Source organism: Polistes dominula, unplaced genomic scaffold, assembly GCF_049000335.1.
Source record: "Polistes dominula isolate Pdom_NZ unplaced genomic scaffold, Pdom_raw_medaka contig_32, whole genome shotgun sequence".
NCBI classification, from domain to species: Eukaryota; Metazoa; Arthropoda; class Insecta; order Hymenoptera; family Vespidae; genus Polistes; species Polistes dominula.
Window position 1 is genome coordinate 218,241 of NW_028300880.1, and position 22,348 is coordinate 240,588.

At 39.4% G+C, this 22,348-nt stretch overlaps 2 protein-coding genes across 16 annotated transcripts in view; one reads left to right on the forward strand and one right to left on the reverse strand.

Moving 5' to 3' along the window:
• Positions 1 to 22,348, forward strand: part of msi (RNA-binding protein musashi) — a 67,909-nt gene that overhangs the window by 23,910 nt on the left and 21,651 nt on the right. For 2 of the 15 annotated variants that reach the window (XM_015327315.2, XM_089175822.1), the window contains exon 2: positions 11,891 to 11,999. The exons of 8 other annotated variants lie outside the window; for them this stretch is intronic. The gene's annotated coding sequence lies outside the window, so the exon portion shown is untranslated. Of the gene's footprint in view, positions 1 to 11,890; positions 12,039 to 14,220; positions 14,778 to 22,036; positions 22,171 to 22,348 lie in introns of those variants that run through there. 5 more of the 15 variants (XM_089175838.1, XM_089175843.1, XM_089175829.1 and 2 more) reach the window with 4 other exon arrangements.
• Positions 1,289 to 22,342, reverse strand: LOC149033537 (uncharacterized). Its single transcript, XM_089175960.1, has 3 exons — positions 22,086 to 22,342; positions 21,946 to 22,021; positions 1,289 to 6,532 (listed from the first exon to the last, which is right to left on the reverse strand). Exons 1-3 carry the CDS (start codon positions 22,184 to 22,186, stop codon positions 6,362 to 6,364), a joined length of 348 nt encoding a protein of 115 aa, XP_089032086.1. The 5' UTR covers positions 22,187 to 22,342; the 3' UTR covers positions 1,289 to 6,361.

Genomic DNA, 22,348 nt, shown 5'->3' on the forward strand with positions numbered 1-22,348 from the left:
GCAAGAGAAAAAGGAAGCTTTGGAATTTTTTCACTTTGAAAAGTTTTCCCATGCGATATCGAACTGCAAGCTCGATTTGATGTCCACCTATATTATGGGTTAAAAAGTTTTGCATAAATTTCACTTTATGTTTTGGTAAATAAATACAACAATAGGTTCATAAAATTAATAATTACATTTAATGCATAAACTTGTATACAAAGCTAAAAATAACATAAACGTTGAATCTTCTTATGAATATAAAACGTCTTAATCGATACGTAGTCTCAGCATATAAGATGACTAGTATCTTTATTGACGTTAAATTACAACGCACGTGTTCGCGATTATGCGAATCGAGGTTGTACACTTGCATTTTTACATTTTCCTCTGTAACGTTCTCTCTTACCATGGCGGCGGCGTACTCGCGTATTTTTAACATCGATCGAACTCGATATCTTCATCGGTAGATTTTTCGAAATAGGAGAACTTTGGCTTCGCGTTACGAAGAATAGAAAAAGAGATGGAGAAGAAGAGAGAAATCGAGTACAGTGGTTTCCAGTGACAAAGACCTCGGTCGGTGCACGTGGTGTGCCTGCCTGCTTGCCTGCCTACCACACTTTTTTCTTCCTCTCTTCCTCTCTACCATCACTGCTGCAACCTGCATACGTTCTTTCCATTTCTCTTTCTCGCGATCTTTCCTGTTATGGCTTCTTGTGTCCTCCTCTGCCTCTTTACTCGTGTCTTCTTGTTCCAACACTCTTACTTTATTTCTTAATCTCTTCGATCGACAAACTGTTATCGTTCGTCGATGGATTTTTCCTTCTGTTTCCTTATGACATTAAAAAAAACAACAAAGTTCGAATTTATTAACAACTTTATTGACCAAAGTACAAATGCTTAATATAACATTGATCACCTAACAACCAACGACTTTTTCACTTAACGTGATATTAAGCGAATTGATCGATAGTTTAGTTTGGAAAGTAGGATGCCTACGTGACCCGAATTAATTTCATCGTTATATTATTAGATTCTCTCTTTCTCTCGGTTGTTGTTTACACCCGTCGTAATTACTATGGATGATATCGAATTACTCATAGAATTACTTTTGAGCGTATACAGAGAGAGAAATTCTTTTTCTACAAATCCGAATCATCTTCTCGTACGACTAATAACCAAAGTTGGCGTTTTACAAACGAATAATATTTACTTCCATCTTTATAATAAGCGTTTATGCTAATGAACGTCGAATTCGTATATAAAACGAATTGAATTCTATTTAAATTTGGTTTTATTTGCTTAGGTATTTATATATATATATATATATATATATATATATATATATAAGTACAAAAGCTTTGCATTCGTTCACCGAGTATTTCTACGCCAACTCATTGAATTTTCATTGAACGTTCGTAATGACGTTGAAAGTTATAAAAGCATCGACGATGCGTGCCCTGATTATTCGGTTTAAAGTTGTTTACGCGATCGGGCATTTTCCAATGTTCCGCTTAGTCATTCTAAAGGAATAATCACGCGACTGGTTTTATGATAAATAACATAATAGATTTTTTTGTTTCTTTGGCTACACTCTCGTCGGTGTAGAAACTCAAAATTGATTGACTATTCTTACTTGTTTTTTGAATCATGTGTCATGTGTTTGCATCGATTGTAAGTGAAAGTGAACAGTGGAGTCGAGATTAGTGTAGAAAAAGTAGCTGCATAGGTGGTGGTACCTAGGATGCATCGATTCGTCCAGTTGGCAGGATCGTTTTACCTTGGGCGTTTCGCGTGTAACTTTGGAAACACGGTCCAGCGAATCTCGAATAACGAGATAACTATTGTCGGATTCTTGTTCTCTCAACTGAGCGGAGAAACGCTCGTTATTTGCTACAAGCATTTCTCTCCTTCTCTTATAAACCCTACGTTTTTGTCGAATGCACCCTGCACATTCCCATTTCTTTTTTTTTTTTTTTTTTATTGCTTTTGTTACTATTATTACTGCTGTTATTATCATCGTCATTACTTGGTCGTTATTATTATTTCCAGAGACGACTCGCTCGTTCGTCAAACTAAATTCATCGAATTAAATCCGTCATTCGTGAAACGCCTATCCGTTCCTACCAGACTATAATTAATTATAATAATTGACCTATACATTCGTAGAATTTTTATACTTAACAACGTATTTTATTGTTTTCGTCAAAATTCCCAACAAATCTTACCGATATCTCATCAGTAAAATCTATGGTATTAGACAAATTGTAAAAGCAAAAACATTTAATTAACAAATGTATGCAGGTACATTTGTTTATTTTCCAAGACAATTTTGTTGATTCATTCCCAAGGGAAGTAGCCGTTCGTTTTCTTTCACACCACATAAAAAACTTCCAAGGTCTTCAGACATCTTTGTGTTTTTTTATGCAGCTCCTTTTTTTTCGTTTATTTACCGTACAGATGATACTCATATATATATTCTTTCTTTCTTTCTTTATCCGCTGTGTAAAACGATATCAAGAAAGAAACAGAATAATCAGTGTTGCTCGGCCTTGTGTTACAGTCAGTTTGTACGTACGTTCCCATTCGATTCATGCTAATACTAAAGGTGGGATTTAAAACAAATTTTTCGCACAATAGTCGACGCACGCAATGTCCATTGATTTCTCTTCCTTGAAGTTGGTAGTGTACACTGAAAAACGTGGCAACAGCGTATCGATTTGCTAAATTACCTTGTTAATTCTGCATTACGCAAAAAGTTTCTTGCATTTCGAGAATGAAGAAAAAAAAAATCGTTTCATTAATCCCCACTAGGAGAGAAATTTTCAAAGGGAGAGGGACTTGTGTGTGTCTTATACGGGAAACCGTATAATTTTGAAAATTTTCTGCTGAGCGCGAAAGCCGGCCGTGTTGAATTACAGGGCCACTTCCGATACCTGAACGCGCTCTCTTTCTGTCTTTTTGTATTTATTACGGCTCGCAGGATCGAAAGGTTTCCTCGCCAGGTGCTAGATAGCAGCTGCGAGCTCTCATTTATTTTATATGTAAGTTGCAAAAGGGAACGACGAAACTCTCCACTCTCCGACCTACTACCACCTATCCCTGATATTTTATTTAATATTACGTTTGTAGAGAGTTTTTCTTTTCTGACAAATATTATCATATAAATCCTCTTTGATAAAATAATTCTAAATGTATCTCTGGGTTAGATTGAAAATTGATGTGACAATATTTTTATATATGTGTAATAAAAAAAGAAATCTGTTTTATACGTAAGATTAAAAGCAAATCGTTTAGTAGAACATCTACAAAGTTTCTGAATAGCATTGTCATTATTTATTATATAATTGCAAGGAAATAATGAATTCATAAAAATGCATACGTGTTTATTGAGAGATTAAACGAGTAGATCTGCGCTCGGAATCCTAAAGTTTTTTTGTTACATTTAAAAGGAGTTGCATTTGCGTGTTGAAGCGAGTAATTAAGATTTTAACTAGTCTAACCTTCGATGCTGCGATGTATCACGAAACGTCTGCCGTTTGGTTTTTTTTGCTATAGCGTGTATTGCGTCGTCGTTCTGACAGAGCGCAACAGGTCATACGTGACTTTGTTAGAAGGGAAAAAAAGTATTAAACAGGCAACCAGTTTTTTTTTTTTAACATTTCATATTATTTAGTTAAGTCCGCTGTTTGTATAGAATACCATGCGGCACCTAACGCGTACAAGATGATCGAGAAAACTCGAGAACATGTCGTGTTTCTAGGCACTGGAACAACAGCATCCCTCCTCAAGCAATAAAATCGAGTCCGTGGTCAGGAGCGGTCCCTTTGAAGGTAGCTACTACTTCTCTCGTACTTCGTTGAAAACAAGCAGTTTAGTCCAAGCAGACGGCACCTTTCCTCTCATCTCGCGGTTCACCTCGAGTACCACTCGTCCTCTTCCATGTGTAGTATATTATACGTGAATTCTGTCTCTCTCTCTCTCTCTCTCTCTCTCTCTCTCTCTCTCTCTCTCTTTCTATCTCTCTGTGGAGATAGTCTTTTCGGTGTACGTCTTGTGTGTGTATGCACCTACTACGGATATATTACTCCTTCGTGCAACACAAGCAAACCACCACCACACCCTATCTGGAGTAGCTCGGTTCGCTTTTACCAGACGAAACTCTGGACTGGCATCGCAAGAGATAGTAACTCTCCTCTTTCTCTTGGCTATACGTGTAGAAAAGAGAGAGAGAGAGAGAGGTAGAGGTAGATAGATAGATAGAAATATATATGGAGGACCATCGTTGCGTTTCTCTCCTCGTTTTTCGTTTCACGAGGGAAGCCTTGGAACGAAGAAACGAGAAAAGAGAAACACCGACTCTTCTCTTTTTCTCGGTTAGTTCATCCTGAAGGAGCTTCGTTGTTGCCGACAGCGAGCTTTGCTAAATTGCTAACGGCACGATGGTTCTCATTCAAAGAGCGAAGGCCAACTATACGATTGGGATGCACCAGACGCATCATCTTTGTCGTTCATCAGCCTCGGCACGCGATCTTCCCCTTCTTCATTTTGTTCTTCGTAGAAGAACAAGTCGTTCGACAAACGATCTTGATGAATCTTTCAATTCATCCATCATAAAGGATGGGGTGAGGGTGGATCTTAATTTTATTCTACCATACATTGAATTTGTTTACAGTTACAAAATATATCTGTTGAAATAAAAAGAATGCATCTCGAAATCCATTGGCAATAATCTCTCTTCCAGTTTTCGGTTTTGAAGTAGACGTCGTTGGAGGCTCGACGCGAACGCTCGTGCTCTACTGTACACTCTGTATGTGTGTGTGTGTGAGAGAAGGGAGAGGAGACCCATTGTCCGCCGTTGAATGAGCTCTTTGTCGCGAGGACACATGGTGTGCGTTGTCGATGACGTTGCTAGCGGCCACTGACGACGACGATGGCTGCTGCTGCTGCTGCTGGCTCTGCTGCTTGCTGACCCGTTGGCGTGCTCGTTGGTGGTGTGCTCGTTGTCGATGATACGATGCATCTCCTTTCTCCTCTCTCATACTCTCTCTCTCTAACCTCCTCGAAGCTCCTCGTAGTCCTTCAGACCGCATCGAGGATGAATCTCGAGGAAGAAACTGTCTACCTTGGCGCGTGTGTGTGAGAGAGAGAGAGAGTAAAGGAGGACGTTAAACCAGCCTTAACAAGATATATAGTTGTGTGCGAGGAGGAGCAACAGCTGCCGAACATCGACTGCTGTAACCATTATGGCGGAAGATCGACGTTTAACAGAGAAGGAGAGAACTCGAGTGGGAGTACTCGAGCTTTACCGTTGCTACCGCGTCACCTGGTGCATGCATCTATGCAATCTTACCGACATTGATTCATCTATTAATAATTACTATCGAATTTGGGCTAGATGCTGGAAATAGATGGAGGGGTTAAATCGCGTACGAATTTGGTGGGAAAGGAAAGAAAAATACTAAACTTTGTGGTAGGTTAAATCATTGGAATCGGGTCAACGTCATCAATGTGTTCGGATCGATGGGGGGGGGCCTATCGGCACGACTTGTCATTTCCCTTTCTTTTACGAGCTACCAACACCACGCCCTAAATTAGTACGGTGCAAGATTTCAACCTATTTTCGCTTGTACTCTCGATATAAACTCGAGATAACAACGTTCCGGATATAACTCGATCGGCAAGCTCAAAACAGGGCTGCTTCTAAATGTCTTGTTCTGCCAACAGAGATATCGGTGTCATTTATTATCTTTGCATTTTCATTTTCCAAAGATTTCCAGGTCCTTGGAAAAATTCGTTCTCGTAGCTAGGAGAAATTATTTTTTACCGGAGCTGGGAAAAATAAAAGAGTGGAAAAGTTTGCGATTAGTAGCTCTTCCGGAGGGTCTCTCTTAATTAGATACGTGAATGCGGACACGCTTTGGTGCGGGGCTAGGAGTTGGTCTCTGGAAAATTAAAATTCCAACTAAGGTTTTAAGAAAGGGACACGTTCTTTCTTCCTGTCTTTCTATTGTACGTTTCGTTGGCGAAAATTATCTAGAATATTGCTTCTTGTCTTTACACGAATTCTGACGTTGAAACGTAGTGCATTAGGTGAAAAGCGAAGAAGAGGAATAGCAGGAAAAACTAAGGGATTTTGGGATTTCTAAAGAAAAGGTTAGAAGGTTGGTACGAAACGGTCACCGGTTCGAACAATTTCGTACTTTACGACGAGCCCTGAATAGAACCTAATCCTCTTCGTGTTGCAAGTCCTTCGAGGATTTACCCTCGTGTTTTTTTTTTTTTTTTGTATTACTTCTAACTCAAAACTTTGACCTGAAATTTGCTTTTCCCAACAGATATCTTTTATGCATAAAGTTAGAAATCATTGAACAGGTTTAAATTAGTCTCGAGCTTGTTCTTCTTCCTTCAGTAGATCATAGATACTGATCGTATCATCTTCACCGATTTCATTGGTTTCGTTTCCATTAGCGTCCAACATTGGTTCGTGTCTCATGAGTCGATATCGATTGTCCAGATGAATGGCTGGTTTCAATTTTTTCGTATGCCATAACTGCAAAGGAAAAGAGAGACTTTTTAATCAAATGTAAACTCTGGAGTATTTTGACGGTAGACGTTAAGTATAAGCAAACAAAGTTGTTGCTACTTTGAAGACTGAAAAGAGTTTTAAAAAGTATCGATCGGTAAGCACCGAGATGACTTTCGTTATTGAAAACGTCTGTGAACGTTAGTAGTAGTAGTCCATCGAGAAAATCTTTGCTTAAGAAGCTTTCACCGAAGATTTAGGCGACTCTCCCTATGATATATATGTCAAAAACTGTGTAAAATTCGAAAGATTTTGTTTGGTAAGCTAATAGTAGTAGTAGTAGCATCGATCAAGCGAAACTTTCGCGAGTTGGAACGATATTCTCCAAGTAGAACTGAACTCGAGATTCGCGCATATATTCTCTCTCTCGCTTAGGGTGGAATTGAGGATTTTAATCGCGTCTCGACGAGCTCGGGGATGCATAGACCACCGTGCTTGTTAAGTGCCTCTACGCGTTTCTCTCTCTCACGTTAAACCGACGAGATTGTCAGCTCGCTCAGGGAATAATACGTCCTGGAATCGCTGACACGACGACAACGACGACGACTACGACGACGAGTAAACACGCTTTTCTATCGACGTCAGCCCCTTCGAAACGAGTGCAAAGCTCTGCAATTTTTTTCTCACCCCTACCCACTTTAATATTGCTCATGCATAGTAGACTACTATGCAACCTTACATTTTTGCTTTCCTATTTTCTATTTCGTTAATAAATTTTATTATTTGTCGATAAAAGACTTCGTATTTGTCGTTAAGGCGATTAACGGTGGCAGAAGCCATCGCTTTTTTTTTTTTCTTTTTGCTTTTCATCGAAAGCAGCTTAAAACGAAGCAGCAACCTTTTTTTCCTCGATCCCTCTAGCTGCTGCTCACTCTTTTTCCTGCCAGTCTTACTTCTAGAAAGAATTTTTTACGTTGGGTCGTCTGAAGAGGGAAGAGAGAGGGTACTCGACATGCGTTTTCCGTATTTACTCGACTCTCTCTCTCTCTCTCTCTCTCTCTCTCTCTCTCTCTCTCTTTTACCCGAGATTTCGAAGGAAAGTTCGATACTCGGAAACGCACGAGTGGGCTGCTGCTTGCTACTGGTCCTCGGTATACACAGGGTGACCCATTTTAGTTTTATTACCTGTTTCACGAAAGATGTTCCTTTCGAATAAATCGGTTAATCGATCGATAATGAACTAGTAATTAATTTTGTTAGAGAAATTTTCTTCTCGTCGTGACCGACCGACCGACCTACGCGCAGAATCCTCCGCTTTAGCATCTACGTACACACATACTTACATATATGTGTGTACTCTCTTTGCTGCTCTCTTTCGACGGACCTGTTGCACCTGTAATTTTTTATTTTCTCTTCTAGGAGACTATCTTTTTTTTGTTTCTCTCTTCGTCGCTCTCTTTGAAAAAGAATCAATTTCGTAAGTTGCGAGTTTGTCGGAGCAAAAAAAAAAATTCTTGAAAGACGAAATGGTGTTGTAAAAAGGTAAAGGAAAGTAGGTGGGGTAGAAATCGAATTATCTCGTTAGAAGCCGCAAAGAAGACTCGCGAAGAAACCTCTGCAAAGTACTATCCTAAGCCAAATACCTGACCCGAATTCATGGGTCTTCTTCCATATCCATATCCATAGGGTTTCCAAAGAGCATGCGTTTCTAAATCGTCTCAACTACTCTCCTCGCATTTGTTTAACAAGCTCTCTTCACTAATGATCATCGATTACCTAAGAAGAAGGCAGCCATGTTGATTCTACGAGCAAATGAAAAGAGAGGACTCTAGAAAATTATCCGCGTCTTTATCCCGCAAATAAATTGACTCGATCGAATAAAAGGAAATTTGTTAAGTATTTGTAAAAGTAAGGAGAACGATAGCGATTTGTTCAAAATTCTGAACGATTAAGGGACGATAAGACGTTAGTCGGATTGAAGAAGAATAACAGTCGAGACGCTATATAGTAGACTTCGTGCCCACTCGCGTACAGAGTATTGATCTTAGGGGGATGATTTTTAAGACTCGCTTCCAGACCACCAGCACAGATGGCATCACCTTACGCTTGCAATTTCTAGGGTTAGCGAATTCGTACACATATATATTAGTCTTATCACCAATTCTTCGATCAAATTCGTAGTTTGGATTTCAACTAGCTGTACCGCAAGGATCGATAATAATTAATTGTCTATTTTAACGCGATTAAAATCCATTATACGCTACTCTTATTCTCTCGTTTCCTGGCAACTTTTAAAGTTTTCTATTAATTAGCATTCAATAATAAAGCATCCTCCGTCATAAATAATAATCATTCCTCTTTTTGACCAGAATCGACAGAGACGTACTTTTAAAGTTTCGTATAGTTTTCCCCCTCAGCCTCCTCCACCTGGCTCCCTGTCTACCTCGAAACATTTACGTCGTGATAACTTCTTAAGGTTTCCCTCGAGAGGTAAGTTTCTCGAGACTACGGTGGTGGTTCTCAACGGAACTCGTGGGATGCTCCCTGATATCGTCTAAGATGGCGACTCTGATGTAAATAAAAATTTGAATAATTTATGCAGGATAAATAAACTAAGAAATGAATTAGCGTCGATGAAAGTAAAGAATATGAAGCAGAAAAAGAGGCAGAGGATTCTGAAACGATGAGGAAACGATTACGCGTCTAAGAGAGGAAAGCTCGGAGAGGTTATTGACCAGGAGAAGATAGAGCTTCGCCGAAGGGGTGGGTGCGAAACCCCTGGTGCGAGGGAGGTGTCACGGACGACGTTGGTGGCAGCAGTCGTTCGCACGGAAGTAGGAATCTAAGTTTACCGACTGCTTCTACCTACCTAACGACGAGGGTTGCTAAAACTTCCGATTCAACTTTTCCCTTTTTACTCATAAACAAAAAATGGGAATTTATCGTAGGGAATCGGGTCACTCTACTACTACTACTACTACTACTACCAATAATATGATATTTTCTCGTGGTCTATGTTTCAATTGCGTGGCTGGGATGTTGTACATAATAAAAAAGAAACCCATGAATAATAGTTAGCAAAGAAGTAACAACGTTCTGTTGTTTAAACGTTATGCTTTATTGATCGGAGTCTTAGATTACAATTTATGTCTTCGGGGTCTATTTGACACCAGGTGTAGTATTCACTTGCAAACGGATTCGAGTGACTTCTCGATGGCACTTTATTCCTTCTATCACTGTTGTTTGCAACCCGAATGCATACATGCGTGTATATTTGTGTCTGGATTAGACGAGTCATTTGGAAGAATTTTCTCGATTCGTTGGAAACGAGTATCGACCCGATGTGGCGGCAGCATATAGTCCGATCTTTCTCTCCCTATCGTGCCTTTTTGCTATCTGTCTCTCTTTCTCTCCTTCCTTGCCTTCCACTCCCTCCCCCCATCATGTCTAGCCTCATCCCCCACTACTTTCTCGAAAACTGTGCGAGAGCTGCGTGTGCGCCCGCGCGCACCTTTTACGCCTATGGATTTCTCTCTCTCTCTCTCTCTCTCTCTCTCTCTCTCCCACCCACCCTATTTCTTCTTAGATGATTGTCTTATCGTTACTACGAATTGCAGAAAAATTAATCTAATGACCTTGATGTGCTAATAAAATCTAATTTTCCTTTGAATATTTTACTTTTGTGAATCATATGAACCGTAGAATAATAAAAAAAAAAGGTATTGGGATTGATAGGTTATGCACTCTGAGGGAAAGAGGGAAAACTTTTCAAGCCAGGTAGTTTTTTTTTATTCCTTTTCTTTTTTTTTTTTTTTTTTTTTATTTGAACTTTATCCAGGTACGTTCTCTCATTAGAGAATTTGCGCGACATCGAAATTTCCACTCTCTTTGGACACACACACACCCACACACAGCCGTTTTTTTCTCTTCAAGCTCTACTCGAGATACTCGAGAGTAGACGGAACGTCTACCATGACGATCATTCGAGTATCCGAAGCTTGCGAGAACTTTGCGGGAAACAAATTCCAATCGAGTTTGAAGCTTCTCACAAAGCTCGAGTACTTTTCGAGTAGGATAGAGATCGTTAGAAAACCGTAGAAACGCGACAAAATGACGACGACGACGACGACGACGAGGAGGAAGAGGAGGAGGAAGAGGAGGAGGAGGAAGAGGTACAGACTGATAATGATGATGATGATGATTCTTCTAAACGCGTTGCTCTATCGAGAAAAATTTTGTTTCTCTTGTTCATGTTCAGTGTTCCGTTCGTCAGTTGCGTTAATTTCCCTTTTTCTCTTTTTTTCTCCTGCTACTAATGTAATCAATTAGCTGTATTAGTAGGAAATCTTGATGTTTCTGAATAAAAAATGGGTGATAAAAGTAGATGATGATAATTATCGAGCGTAGTACGAAGCGCCTTTAATAAATACTTCGAAAAACGCTGTCATGGCATAATTATTATATTAATATTATATTTATTCTATATTCGCTTTAGTAGTTGAAAATGAATCTCACAGAGGTCTTAGAATACTCGTGGCTTTACATTTGATGCAATTAGTATGGCGAGGCACTGTTACACTTACTATACACCTATATATTATATATATATATTTAATATTTAATATTTGGTAGTTGAGACAAACTATTAACACCTAATTATGTCGCTTATTTTTTTAATCGATCATTGTAATTATTTATTATCTATCCATATGTATATAAATATTATATAAAATTTATATATATATATATAGTTGTGTATATCGTTTAGATCTAGATGCATTAATTATTTAATGGTCATTAGTATTTCACACCCATTGCTCTCTAACGCATAGCCAGCCCACACGTATCAAATTAAAATGCAAGTGAAATATGGCGGCGTATATTTGTATCTTAGCGGATTTTGTGATTGTCTCTGTCGTGTTGAACTTACGTAAGCTTCTATGGTAGACTTATATTATTTCTGTTACGTCGCAGCGATCTTAGAATGAGTTTATTGTGTTAGATATTTGCTGTGTATTTGAAAGAACGTGTTTCTCTAACTTCGCGAGAGGGAAAATGAAAAGAAAAATAAGAAAGAAGTTTCCAAGACGTTCTCTGAGTTTGCTCAATTGATGGTCTGAGAAGGAAATTCTTTTTCGCAGACTTTACCGAACTACGTTTTGCCATCGACAAAATTATAAAAGAATGGAAAAAGTATTGGCGAAAAGCTATGCTCAAAAGCAAAATAAATATTAAAAGATAGAAAAGTAAAGAAAAAAAAATTAGAGAAGGACTCTACTGTATGAGAACAAAAAAAAAAAAAAGAAATGGCGAGCCGCCGTCGGCCCTTTTGATGAAAAAAAAAATCTTTTCAGCTGAGAACCGCTGTTGTCTCTTTTTTTCAAGGATGCAGGTACGAAATCTGGTTGTCGGACCTGGTGAAGTGACTGTGGACCACCAGGTGCGGGCGCGAACGGTGGACCAACGGTGACCAAGACACGGTGTATTGTCTATTGTGAGTCTCCTCTAATTACCAGATCCTAACCGAGTCCAGGTAAAGAAACTACCATGAGGGGGGAGAGAGAGAGAGAGAGAGAATAGCTTCCTAATCTTTTAGCAAGGTTAAATGGACCAAACCACAACGAGTTTAATAATAAAAAATCCATTTCCGCGTGGGTGTTGCGATGCTTGCAGAAAACAGGCAGGACGAAAACAAATCTCGGAACTAGAATATACTTTCATAGTTGTAAATAGTTATGCACGCGAATGATATTTAGGTTAGATCGTCTTTTACACGAGTTCTAATTAAAGCAACCACCATCATAAATTGTCGGTCTTAATTCAACCGGATTGAAAAGGAGGGAAGACAAAAAAAAGTTAGCCGTTGATCGAGCCAATACACAACAATCGAATCGATGGGTGTGGTCAGGATTTTCTGCCTCTCTCGCCAAGATTCCCTTTGCTCATTCTGTCGCTCTCTCTCCTTTTTTTCCTTCGTTCGTCGCCCTTTTCTTCTCTCTCTCTCTCTCTCTCTCTTCTTTTTCTGTTTTTAGCTTGTTCTTGCACCAACCAACCAACCAACCAACCAACCTTTCTCTTCTTTCACCAGTCCAGTATTCCTATCTTTCTCTCTCGTTGCACATTTTGACTCTCTTTTTCTCTCTCTTTCTCTCTCTCTCTCTCTCTCTCTCTCTCTCTCTTTCTTTCTCTCTTTCGTTATGTTTAATACATGGAAGTAGGGTAATCGTTAGAAAAGCATCACTAACATACATAACCATGTAAAAACGTAAAGTTTAAAAAAGAAACCAAAAGAAAGAAATATTGACTCCTCCTACGACTTAGATCTATCCTAGATCCTCTCTCGCAAATAATCGTGTATGTAGGTAAACACCTATTACGTGGTTACTTTATCACGTTGATTAGGTAGTGTGTTGTGTGTGGTAAAAGTGTGCGCGGGTGTGTAGGATGGTGTAGTTGTCGGTAAGTAGGATCACAGTTCCCCACGTTACCGATACCAGTTTCCAAACGGGTTTTCTCTCCTAATAGTAATCTCCAAACGGGTTTGCGTAGTCTCCGCGTAATGCCACGTACAAAAGGCAAACACGAGGAGGAATATCTTCCTTTTCGATGGAAACTTGTTGTTCATTCTTGTACGATTTAGTGGGTACGGTAAACCCAATAACAAATTTCTCAGTTTCATCCAAAAATGATCGTCCAACGTGGAATCACTCGAACCAGTTCTATTTCTTGTTCTTTTATTTTATTTTCTATTATTTTTCTATCGGTTATTTTACGTGGTCGTAAAAGCAAGCAAGCAACCGCAGAACTAGTTCGCGTTTTATTCGTTCTAGTTTTTTCCTGTCCACTCCTTCATCCCGTTTATATTTTTTTATTTTTTTTTTTCTATAGTTACGCTATTTGCTCACATTCTCTCTTTCTCCGTTTTCTTCGTCAAAAACTATTAGATCGTAACCACGGGAATTATTTTCTCGCGTTGGCCCGAAATCGAACTTCTATTCCTTCCTCTTTTTTCATTTTATTACTGCACGTTTCTCTAACGGTTATTGGTTCGTTGTAAAATTATTTATAAACAATCTGTTAACCTTATAAACAATTTCCTTTCCCAACGTATTAATAAATTTTGAAACATTTGATGATCGATCATTGATTTCGTAACGTTGAGTAACAACGAGCAAAGAGACTGACTTTTACTTTGTCTCTTATTCGTAGACGTAGAAAAATCCGTTCTAATTGTATAAGCTTTCACCGATCACACCGTCCTTCATAGTAAATCCCCATAGGTCTGTAGAGAGGTTTCCGTTCGATCGAGGAAAGTTCTGTTGACTATGCAACGCGCGTCTAATACAACATGGTTGAGTGTGTGTGTGTCACTTACCCTTTGAGTAATTCCTTTCCGTTTTGGATATTTTTTCATTTAGCAACTAGTCCGTAGTAGTGTTCTTTTCAACAAATTCCAATATTAACGAAGCATCGATAACTCTAAATAATATCCCGTTGTTTAACCGATTTAACTATGTATCACGTTGTCGATTGGTTGAGAGCATCGTAAAAAAACAGAGCATGGGTATTATACATAAGTATGTACAAATAGAAATCTAAATATCTATACATATTATATATAAATCTAGAGTAAGTTGGTTGATGTGTTGCACATTCTCTCTCATCGTGTTATTAAGAAACAAGCACCCATATCCGCAAGTACTCTGATTCCGTAGGAAAGAAAAGAAGTCAAAATCGATCCAGTTTGGTCGTCTTCGTCGTCTTCGTCGTCGTCGTCGTCGTCGTCGTCTCGTTGATGGTCTCTAACTATACTTGCCATGTTGGATTTCAAGATGGCGCAGGACCTAACGAAAGCTTATTTATTAAGGGTGGTGTGTCGACGACGGGAGAGAACCTCGACAAAGAAAAAAAGACAAAAGAAACTCTGGACCCTCGGCGTTGCGTACAAAGGCCCAAGAGCAAAGAGGGTCTTCCTCTCGCTTTTGTCATGGAGAAGAGAGTGGAAAAGAAAAAAAAAAAGAAAAAAAAAGGGGGTCCCGAAGGATCTCCCCATCGATCGACGCGATAAGAGGCGAACGTGGCGAACAAGTTTCTCTTCAGATATCAACGGGGAGATGGAAACGATTGAGCAGAAGGAGAGGAGGACCTACACGCTGATCCCTTGATCAAAACTAATCCCCTTTCTTTCAAGCTTTTGCTTGCTTTCAAGCAAAAGGAGGCTGATGATGGTGGTGGTGACGAACTCTTGTACGACACACTGATTTAGCGGTAGGTCAGTAAAATTCGTTGAAAACTGTCGAACATGACACAGACCGTACACACCTCTATCTACCTAAACTCGTTTTGATTTCTTTTCCCGTTCAGTTATTTTTCTTTTTCTTTTTTTGTGTTTCGTTGCTGGTTTTCTATACTTTTTTTTTATCTTTACTGCAAGATCACTCTGTTGTGTTTTTAATCGAAGTAGCCAAAACCTGAAATTAGACATTTGTCCACGATCGACATCCTTTGACCGTCGATCGGAGATGTTCGATATTCTCGTAAGTAGCCATTCGTTGCTCGTTTTTTTATAATCTGAGTGATTTTATTTGTATTTTTAATTTGTAAATGTCGTGTCGTTACAAGTTTCCATTGTAGATAGTTATTAGGATAGGTTGTCTAATTGTATCGTCTTCGATTATTTAGATAGGAAAGATATGATTAAAACCATTAGCTCGAAATTTAATGCCTTTTTTATCCAAATTTTTCTCGATTTTGTTTTCCTATCAAGTAGGTAGAACATCCAATTTTTTAGGGTATACGAATTTTCAACAAAGCTTTTCAAAGTATGAAAAAAAAATACCTATGTGACGTATTTCTAATTTGAGACAAAATAAAAAATTGATAACACATTGAAAAAAAAAAAAGAAAAACGAACCACAAACACACGAAAAGTTTTCTACATTACCATGCGAAATTCTGCAGGGAGTACGCGGATTCGATCGATGTTACAGAGAGAACAAGCTGCTGATAATACAGAAACCTACCGTTGGCACGAATGCAAACTATCTTTTCTATAATTGTTACAACAACTTTTTAAACAAATCTTAACCAATTAATTTTAGATTCTTATATAAAAAGAACATTTAAATGATTGCTACGAATGATATTTTGCGAATATCTTACCTTTGATAATAATTATGCCATTTCATAGAAAACCTAGTTGATCAATATTATTTTTATTTAGTTAAAGAAAAAAAAAGGAAAAGAAAGTTCGCGTTTATCGGATAGCGTAAAATAGTATCCCAAATATTGCAACGAGAACACACGAGCAATAGTTACGTAAATCTGAAAACGTGTTTTCCCATCTCGTTTGTAGCATGTTGCGTATACCAGTTCCTCCTATAACGTTCATCGATTTTGACCCTACTCTTCGCGTGCTAACTTTTCCAGCCCATAATTCGATGGTCTCTCTTAGCAAAGATATGTATTACGAATACTCGGTCGGTAATTTTCAACAAATGAAACCTATATTAATCCATTTTATGATAGAAAGATTATGTTGAATTATTCTATGTATAAAAAGAAGATGAAAATAACTCTGATTCTTCATCCTTGCAAAAGAGAATAAGAAAAAGTTGAAGAATCGATGAAACTGAGACGATCCTTGAGGGGAAAGAAAAGAAATGGAGATAAAAAATTAGCTGAAAGGTCTTCGCCTTTAATCAAGACTCGTAGAGTTTTTTTTTTCTCATGTTCTTGCTAATGAAAATAGAGGAGGGAAAAAAGAGAAGAAAATCTTGGATCGTGGTTGATGAAACGTGCAAAAGGATAAAAAAAAAAAAAGAAAAAAAAGAAAGGATAGTCATTCGTATGAAACTGTTCTTCCTGACCTGGACGTGACACATTGTTGGGTGGCAATGGTTCTAGCGGTCGTTGCGGATTTAGGAGGGTTACTACATTGGGTATGGTGTTTCCCGTTGGCCATCTGTCGAGAGTACCCCCCGTGGATTAATTGGAGCCCTGCGTATTGATCCAATAACGTTGAGGTACTGGATACACGAGGAAGGGAGGGACCCTACGGGGAGAGTAGTAGGGGTTCCAACAGAGAGACCTACAGATATTTTTTTTCTGGGATATATGAAATATGGAAGAACCACTGGGGTTTGGAAGAAATAAGGAAACCTATTAACTAATAGACAAATCGTTAATCTTCGTTAATCTTCGTTAAACATCCACAACATTCGTCGACATTTCAATGGGATTTGAAAATCTCTAATAGTGTTGATTCTTTGAATACTTTTGATCATGGTATTTCGGATTATTAACAGTCCTATTAACAGGACTGGATATATAAAAAGAAGCAAAAGAAAAAAAGGAGAGATGTGTTTACTCGTTCGAAAGACCACTTGCAGTTCTTTCCAAATCATCTTTTGCTTCGGCATGCGTTTAATTTCTTTAAAAGGATTCAGGACGCGAAGCTTGCTGCCTAGGGGTTGGGAAAAACTTAAAAAGCGACTACCCTCGAAGACTTTAAAGCAACCCCTCTAGTCATTACCATCTTGTTTCGTCTCAGCCATGCGCCCAACGTACGCGTTGTGTTGTTCCACCGCGCGTTAATTGTCAGATTTAATTAAAACTAATATCGTCCAAATTAAAACAAATTGAGATACGCAACGCCGCCGTTAGTTCTTCCGCGTGTAATCTCGGAATTTTGCTCGTTGAAAACTTTCGTTTCTCTCTTGGACGAGAAAAAACGAAAAAGTTAGGGGGAAATAAATGAAAGGCAAAGAAAAAAAAAGTTCGCGGGTTAAATAACAACAAAATCAAAATTACTTCTCGTTCGGAAATAAAGCATATATAACTTGAATACGTTCTTTTTGTTTTTATTTCCTTGAAATTGAATTTATTATTCTTCGACGCACAAACGTCGTCTAGTGTGATCGCTAGAATTTATACAGTTTCTATTGGATTTTAAAGTTGCATCGAAATAGTTTTGTTCTTTTTTTATCGATCGCGTATTCTCTTCTTACGCGCACACACACACAACGACTTGTTTAAATAATACATATTATACATAGAGATATTTTAATGTGCAATATTTTGTTGTATCTCAAATCAGAGAGAGAGAGAGCAGCTCTGCTCCACTCGGAATATATAAATATCATAAATATCTAAATACTACATGTGCATATCTAATTACACATAAGGTAATGGTGCTTATATCAACGTTTATACAGTTAACGTGTACGTGTGAACATAGCTTGATTACAGCTGCCACTGCGACGTGCAACGCATGCAAACTGCTGCCGCCGCAAATACATAGATTATATCGATCCGAAGGGGGAGGGGAGCTTTTAACTCTGTCGGAAAAACTCGTCGGCAACTTTATGAGAGTTTATTATGTTACGATGTTACAAAATTTTCTTGACTTTTATTTCTTCTTTCACCGGTCGAGAAAAATCTTTAGCCGACCAAATGAATTTCTACGATGACTTGCATGATTGAAAGAAAATAAAATAAAAGAAAAGGAAATAAAGTTAAAAAATTGACGCGATTTATTGGAATGGAAGAAGTGTATTGTTAATAATAGAAAATTGACCAAAGTATTATCTAAAATCTATATTAATGCGCCTATACAACAACGACATCTGCATGTGGCAGCATGTACTCTACGATCTACAAACATCTATGGGGTTCTCTGTCTAAGGTCTCTCACGCGAATTAATATGGCGGACCTTTCTCTTTTTTTAATATACATTTTTCACAACGAGATAGTTTGACCAGCATTCTCTCTTTGGTGTTGACTTGTTTCCGTGCGTGCGTGCGTGCTTGTTCTTGTTCTTGGGTCCACATCTTCCATTACTTTTCTTCATTTCTTCTTCTTTTCTTTTTTGGCATCCTCGAAGATAAATAAAAAGTAACAGCGCGTTAGGTTTCCTCCTGCTAGCATGCCGGTGTTCAATCCCTCTTCTTCCCTTCATCCCTTTTCTTATCGATGGAAGATTCGCCACCTAGCGTCCATGCCCTGAAGTAAAGTACAGAGAGAGGGCGAGCCGACAACGCGTTCCCATCCACCCCAATCCCGCGACTTCTCTGCTCCACCCCATATCATTCGAAGCACCACTGAAAAAGCACCCACTATCACCAGTCATCACGGTTAACAACTTGTGTCTCCGTCACCAACACCGGCTTTTATCTTCGACACTTCTCACAAATCTCACGAGCGAAGAATAATGCCCTCTTCCTTCATCTTCATTCTGTATCATCATTTTTATCAGATTTCATTCTCGTGAGCAAGCAAAAGAAAAAGATTGTAATTACGAGCAACCTTGATGTTAACATTTGCCATCGATTTCAGTTCGAGACTACCGCCACCCCTCTTTATGGAGTCACTCTAATTTGGTATACCAAACTACGCTTGGATACAAAATCGATTATTTAGGATCTGCTTCTATTAAAACATTAGATTTTTCTTTTGCAAGCAAATGTTACATGTCCAGTCATGGAACGTTCAAAGGAAGATATTCAAGACTACCAATTATAGTCTTTAAATTACCTGCAATTACTTAGAGGATTCTTCAAACTCTATATTTTGTTCATTCTCACGAGAAACAAAGTTTCGAATCATTGTATATAATAGGATATTATTTGTTAGCCAACTCGAGGGGAGGAAAAAAGGAGAATTCGGTGAGAAATTGTGATATCGTTTTCGCGTTTAACACCGGCCATCTTGGCAATGGCAAGCATAGCATGCTGCGAAAACGAAACTTGTATCTTGTCCTAAATATCTTCTCTCGATCACTAGGACTATTTCGCGACGCGAGAGAACTTGGGAAAAGTAAAGAATCGTTTTCGATCGAACGTCGTCATACTGAGACGATTATGAGATTAAAGGGAACGAGGAACAAGCCGCGCCTTTCAGGAGGAGCTGCCTTATCGACCGGAAACACCACATCGCTCGTAGACACCTCCGTGTTCACCTCGTGGCCATCTTTCTTCCTAAAATAAGAAGCCTTGACTCTAAGATGATGGGCCACGAATGTTGGCAATTTAAAAAATTGCCATTTCTTTTATACCCATCTATGTAGTACATATATGATAAAACATAATGGCTGCTCGATCAAACAAAGTTTGTCACGAAGCACCAAGCAAAGATAATACGACACACTGCCGTGTTTTATTGCTCCAACGAAGTATAAGAAGAAGAAGAAGAAAAGTAATCAACACGGAAGAAGAAAATGTAAGAGGTATAGGAATAGAGAGAGGTCAGCCATCGCGGCGATGATTGTTCCTGAAAAGAATCCTTGATGTTGAAGGATTGGTCGTGGTCGTGGTCGTGGTCGTGGTCGTCGGTAGCGTTGAATGGACCACGAGACGAGGACAATGTCCCATCACACCAGTAACTTTATGAAGGCGTACTGCTGTGACAGGACAATATCCCCGGCACTGGTCCACATGTTGTATGTGTCCTGCAGGTCCTCTCCTCTCGTTCGATGATCGTGGCACTGAACAGTCCCGATATTCTTTCTCAAACACAGGAGGAATCTCTTGAAAGAAATTCCCAATACTTTTTGCTACATTTTTGGTACATTCTGGGTGGATTGATTACTCGAACGCGACGCGTCAACTCGTCTAGGTTGCGTATAAAAAGTTTAAGAACGGCGACGAGAACGACGACTATGACGACTATGACGAAGACGACGACGACGACGACGACGACGACGACGACAAGGTTTCTTCTCGTTCGCGTTCGACCGATTGGTACGCGTATCGCTCGGCCGAGCGTCCCGACGGCACTGCGTCTCTCGATGGCGGTGCCGTCTCCGCACCCTGTCCCTCCCCCCACCCAAAGCGGGAGAGAGACGATCGGCTACCTTGGAGCCCCACCAGAGTAGGACTCACCCTCAAAAGTACCGACTCCTCTCTCGGCGAAGGTAGTCGCGTCTGCGTGCTTTCAGTTCCTTCTCGCGCTTGCGCTTATTCCAGTGCGCGCACGCAACCCCCGTACAAGAGAGAAAAGAGGGTAGCCGAACACGACTCGATGTTACCGCGAGGCCACTGCTGTTTACCGGCCATTGGAGTATTCGTCGATATACACTGAAAATATTTTTTACATTTATATATATATATACATTACACTGAAAGTACTCTCTTTGTATTTTCTTCCTATTCGATGTCTCTCGTTTTTTTTTCTTCCTCCTTTTCTTCTTCCTTTTTTCTTCAACACGCTTAGTGAGTATGGCGAATCAAGCGAACGGGGTCATGGCTAGAGAAAAAATGTTCTATTCTACCACGTCGATATCGTCCCAATCAATTTTGGATTTACAACAAAACTCCAAATCCAATTGCTTCTATATTCTTAGGTGGTGCTACTAGGGGGATTCTACCCTACATCCATCGTGCGAACATTTTCCCGATCGATTTCTTTCACGAAAGCTAGGGTAAGACGAAATAGGAAATTCGAGAAGAGGAGATCTAACAACAAAAGGAAAGAAGAAGAAGAAGAATAGAAAAGTAAAGAAGAAAGAATGTTCGCAGGGGTGGATCAGGCCGCACACGCGGTCCTATAGAGTAAGGTGCGGTGCGGCGCGGGACGCGACAACCCCCGGAAGAGTCCGCTGGAGAGGGAAAGAACGGCGGAGGGGCGTATTGATCCACCAGCTGCGCGTTCTCTCACCCCCACTAACAACACCACCTTCTCTTTCTCCGTTCGTACATCGAAACACGTTCGCTCTCTCTTCGACTCTCTCCCAGCAGGCAGCAGGCAGGCAGCAGGCAGGCAGGCAGGCAGGCAAGCACTCTACTTGCCTCGGGACCTTCTCTTCGCGATCGTGCATCCCCTTTCTCGTCTCGCAAGCTCAACGGCACACCCCAACCAGCGTGCAGAGCACCCTCTTTCTCTCTCTGACCGTGCCCGCGAACCTGCACGATATATCCAAAGCCGAACTCTTTCTCTTATACTTTTATTCTATTTCCTAGCTTTATCCATTTTATTCCATCGTTCCTGATGTTTCTTCTGCATCCATTCCTGTGTGAATCTTTTCATTTTTTCTTTTATTCTCGCGTTCCTTATTCACAGAATTTCAGGATAATGTTGTTCGCGTGATCATCCAAAGAAGAAGCCCTTCCCCCTTTTCTCGAGGATCGATATGTCACGAAGAATTGAAGAGAAACATGAAGAATTAGTTAATCAGATTTCTATTCCATGTGTTGCTGATGGAAACGTAGAATTGTATCGTTTGTACAATTTCAGCTAGACTTTCGAATTATTCTCCATTTTCTTTCGACTCTCACCAACATTTGGAATCGTGTTAGCTGATCGACATAACGACGGTTGGTAATGATCGATTATGTCGGTAGCCATCCACAATTCGATTATCACTGGTATATAATTAAAAACTAATAGGCAGGAAATAAGTTTTCTTTATTCGTATACTTTGAGTATATAATAAAAGACAGACCTTGAGAATCCGGGGGTTTCTTAAGTCGAAAAATCGTGGCTCCGAAGGTATTTCGAATCGATGATAATCTCCGAGTCTGAAATGCAAATAAACAAAAGCTAATTTTTAATCGTTCAAGTTGATCATTCCAAAGGACTTACGTTACATCGATTGTAGTCACAAACATCCTGTGATAGCACATGAAAGAGATGGCAATCAATAACGCTGCATTAATTGCAAACAGTGGTATGAACTGAAACATACAACACGAATATGCTTAAAGAAAAATAGTTTATCTCGCGATTAGTAGATCAATCTAGTTCCCCGTATGTGTATCAAAGTTATTTCATTGAAATAATAGGAATACAAGTTGTCTCTAGTTGATCTGGGCGTACTAACAAAACCCTGGGAATTTCTGTTTCAG

What these genes read in the sequence shown, in the direction of transcription:
- LOC149033537 (XM_089175960.1), bottom strand. Translation starts at nt 22,186, where the DNA reads ATGTTTCAGTTCATACCACTGTTTGCAATTAATGCAGCGTTATTGATT. An exon ending in GTGACTACAATCGATGTAAC is followed by an intron (nt 22,022 to 22,085) that starts GTAAGTCCTTTG and finishes TTTGCATTTCAG; the next exon opens with ACTCGGAGATTATCATCGAT. An exon ending in GAAACCCCCGGATTCTCAAG is followed by an intron (nt 6,533 to 21,945) that starts GTCTGTCTTTTA and finishes TTTCCTTTGCAG; the next exon opens with TTATGGCATACGAAAAAATT.